We start from the raw sequence: 3,171 nt of genomic DNA, 5'->3' as shown, positions 1-3,171 counted from the left end.
ATCAAAAAAAAAAGGAAGCACAATACTGGTACTCATATACGAGTACACGTAAGCGCGTTCGCATAAGCATGTACACATAAGCACGTACACATAAGCACGTACACATAAGCACGTACACATGTCGAAGGCGCCTCGGGGGAAACTTAATAAAACAGAGAGGGCCATGCGCCATCTATCCAGGGAGAAGTACACATATATGCAGATAATTTACACGGGCGGGGGGTAGAATGCAAGCAATAGATAGGCATCCACCGAAAGTTATACATAAAAAGAGCGTTCCTGCAAATATTTTCAGAACAAATTAATTGTTTTTCATAACATCCCTTTGGCAGAGAGGGCATTGTCTCCTCTGGGAGAGCCATTTCTTGGCACACTTTGTGTGGAAGTTGTGTAAACATCTTAATTCAAGAATGTCATCCTTTTCGGCAAAGTCGGATAGGCAAATGGAGCAGGACTCGTTCTTTAATTTTCTATCTGGTGAATATTTAAAGGTAGGAATTTCTGCGAAAAAGGGTTTTGGCACCCCCTTTTTCTGTTTCGGAACATTTTGATGATATGGAAAAAAAAAGCAAAACCATATGACTGTAAAGAATACTCGGAACACACATGACAGGATAATAGACCATGATATAAACCACAAGTAGAAGTTCCTAGTGTACTTTCTTGTCACGACCATTACGACGGTCCCTGTAATAAACCATAAATAGTTCAGCAGGCTGAACCTCTTGCTCAGTTTCCATCCCTTGGAGCTCGTGAGTCTTCTCAGCCTTCGGGGGAAGGGGAAGGGCGAATGAGTAGTGATTATGCTGTAGAGACGTGGCGCTCTCTCAATCACATATGCATAAATGGGATTCTCATATTGGGGAAAGAAATACATATCTTCACGCAATAGCAATGGCGCACGAATGCGTTGTGATAAGGTAAAAGCTCGTTGCTTACGCGTGAATGTGCATCCGCTCATTTTCCATCTTATACTTCCTCAACAGGAAGTACAGAAAAAATCGTACGGGGGCCTGTACAAGCTGCAGCAAACTGTTAATTACTATCCACCATCTCAGGATCTCATTGCATGAGCATTCCTTCCAGTGAATTATTAGATACGCCAAGTAGGGGAGGGAAGTACTGATGCTTATTACAGCTGAAATGAGATTTATTCTTTCGATAAAGTACAATGAGTCACTTGGTGCAGTTGCTACGATGTCCATTATGGGGTCGGCATTGTTCTGCATTTCTTGGTCAGTGGCGGTCATGTAGTTTTTCACAAACTGAAGGGGAGGAAATAAATGATAAAAAAAAAAAAAAGGGGGGGGGGCACAATTAGCAAATGGTCATACACTATGGAGGCATAAATTATCACGTCATGTTTAACGCATCTACTAAAAAGTTCATCATTTTTGCAAATCATATTTGTTGTGGTTGTTCTGTTTGTGTGACATGGGATTCCACGCAACAAACGCTCACTGTGGGGGTTGTTCAGACGAGGGTGACTTCCTCGTGCAGAAGGAACTCTTGCATTTTTCATGTCGCATCAACCCCCCAAAATATTTGCGTTTTCTCATGCGCTTTCTCATGCACTTCCACTTTTCTCTCACTTACATGTGATGTGTTCACGTAAATTCTCCTGATATACGCGCGTACTGAATTTTCTGTTTCTGCCATTTTGGTACGATATTCAGTGTTCAAATAAAACAGTAATACTTATTCATATATTATCAGTTTTGTTAGCGAAAAAAAAAAAAAATAAGCTCTGGAAAGAAGGGGGGAAGGGCGGAGAAATTTGAGAAATTTTAATTATCCACGCAAATTGTACTTTCATAAAAATAATGTTACATTAATGCAAATCCATTCTCAAAAAAATGGTTTTTCAAAATGGAAAAAAAAAAAAAAGTATAAACAGGAGGGGAAACATGTGTAAAAGGCGGGAAAAGTACGTGGCAGGGTAATCAAACCACATTATACGTACGTTCGTGCGGCTCAAAGGCAAAAATAATTATATGCATTATGCTCGTATGTGTTAACGTGATTATGTGCGCACATGTAACTGTACATATGTGTATATAAATATAAACGCGTTTGCGCACATATGTACTGTACTTATGCGCATATATTTACGTGTTTATATTTTTTCGTATACATTTGTGTTATGCATTTGTGTATATATAGGCAAAGGTGAAGCAGCGCGTGTCATCGCTCACTATATTTGCACACGAACGTTAAAAAAAAAATAGAAAAAACAAGGAAGTTGGAAAATATGAACGAGTGAAAAAAATCGCAAGTTGGATGTTTATGGAAACTAGCGCAAACAATTCAACACAGTTTTGCAAAAAACGCAATGCGGACGAGTGAAAACTTACCCAATTTTACGCAGCTGGGATTTGCGGGCGTACTTTACGAAGCTAAGTGTCTGGACGTGGAGATTCCGTAAATGCGTGTTGCGGAGGTGGGCAAATGCGTCAAATTGGTGTGTTCATACGTCACAGTTGCGTATTTATACCACACTCGCGCGTAATGTGCCACGAACACCTTTGCGTATACACGTACTTGGGGCAGTCCTCACTAAACAGCTGTTCAGCGGAGCGCAATCCTGTTACGAGTTACGAGCTACGAACTACGAACTATGAGCGTTTTATTCTCTTCTCGTCAATGTTTGCAAAAGGGCGAACGGCAGTCAGGGAAGAGTTATCCATATAGTTGCAAAACGCGCACGTACTTATACATACAAGTACATATATGTACGCATAAGGCAGCCACGAAACGTAGGACTGTGCTCGTTTTTTTCCCTCCTGGACCTCCCAAACGGTGATTTGTATCCCCAAAGAAATGTTCAAAGGGGGGAAAAGTGAACGCAACTGTGTAAAAATTTAAACTTTGGTTTAGTATGCGCAGTTAAAGAGGAAAAAATGGGGCTTAAAAACGCGAATGGTAAAACAGTTAAAGTTTGGCACATGCTAAATGTAAGTATACGTATTTTTACATATGTTGTACATATATACATATAACGTTAAGCGAGATAATCAATAACGTACGGTGAACAAATTGTAGCGGTTAAAAATGTAGGACTGTACGTAAGTTTTTATTTTATGTTTTTTTTTTCCCCAGGTTTAAAAAAAAAAAAAAAAAAAACAGGTTTGTTTCTTTTTAATACTGTGATATTAATGTAAATTTTGGTAC

At 39.4% G+C, this 3,171-nt stretch overlaps 1 protein-coding gene across 1 annotated transcript; it reads right to left on the bottom strand.

The window, feature by feature from the left end:
- Positions 1-301: 301 nt before the first annotated feature.
- PCYB_101200 (hypothetical protein) lies at positions 302-1,392 on the bottom strand (the record flags this gene model as incomplete). Its single annotated transcript, XM_004222669.1, has 3 exons — positions 302-767; positions 940-1,265; positions 1,378-1,392. The coding sequence occupies 3 exons, from the start codon at positions 1,390-1,392 to the stop codon at positions 302-304; spliced, it is 807 nt and encodes a 268-aa protein (XP_004222717.1).
- Positions 1,393-3,171: the final 1,779 nt, after the last annotated feature.

The sequence above is a fragment of the Plasmodium cynomolgi genome, chromosome 10, assembly GCF_000321355.1.
Source record: "Plasmodium cynomolgi strain B DNA, chromosome 10, whole genome shotgun sequence".
Lineage (NCBI taxonomy): Eukaryota > Apicomplexa > Aconoidasida > Haemosporida > Plasmodiidae > Plasmodium > Plasmodium cynomolgi.
The sequence above is the reverse complement of the archived record's forward strand: the minus strand, read 5'-3'. Positions and strand labels throughout refer to the sequence as shown.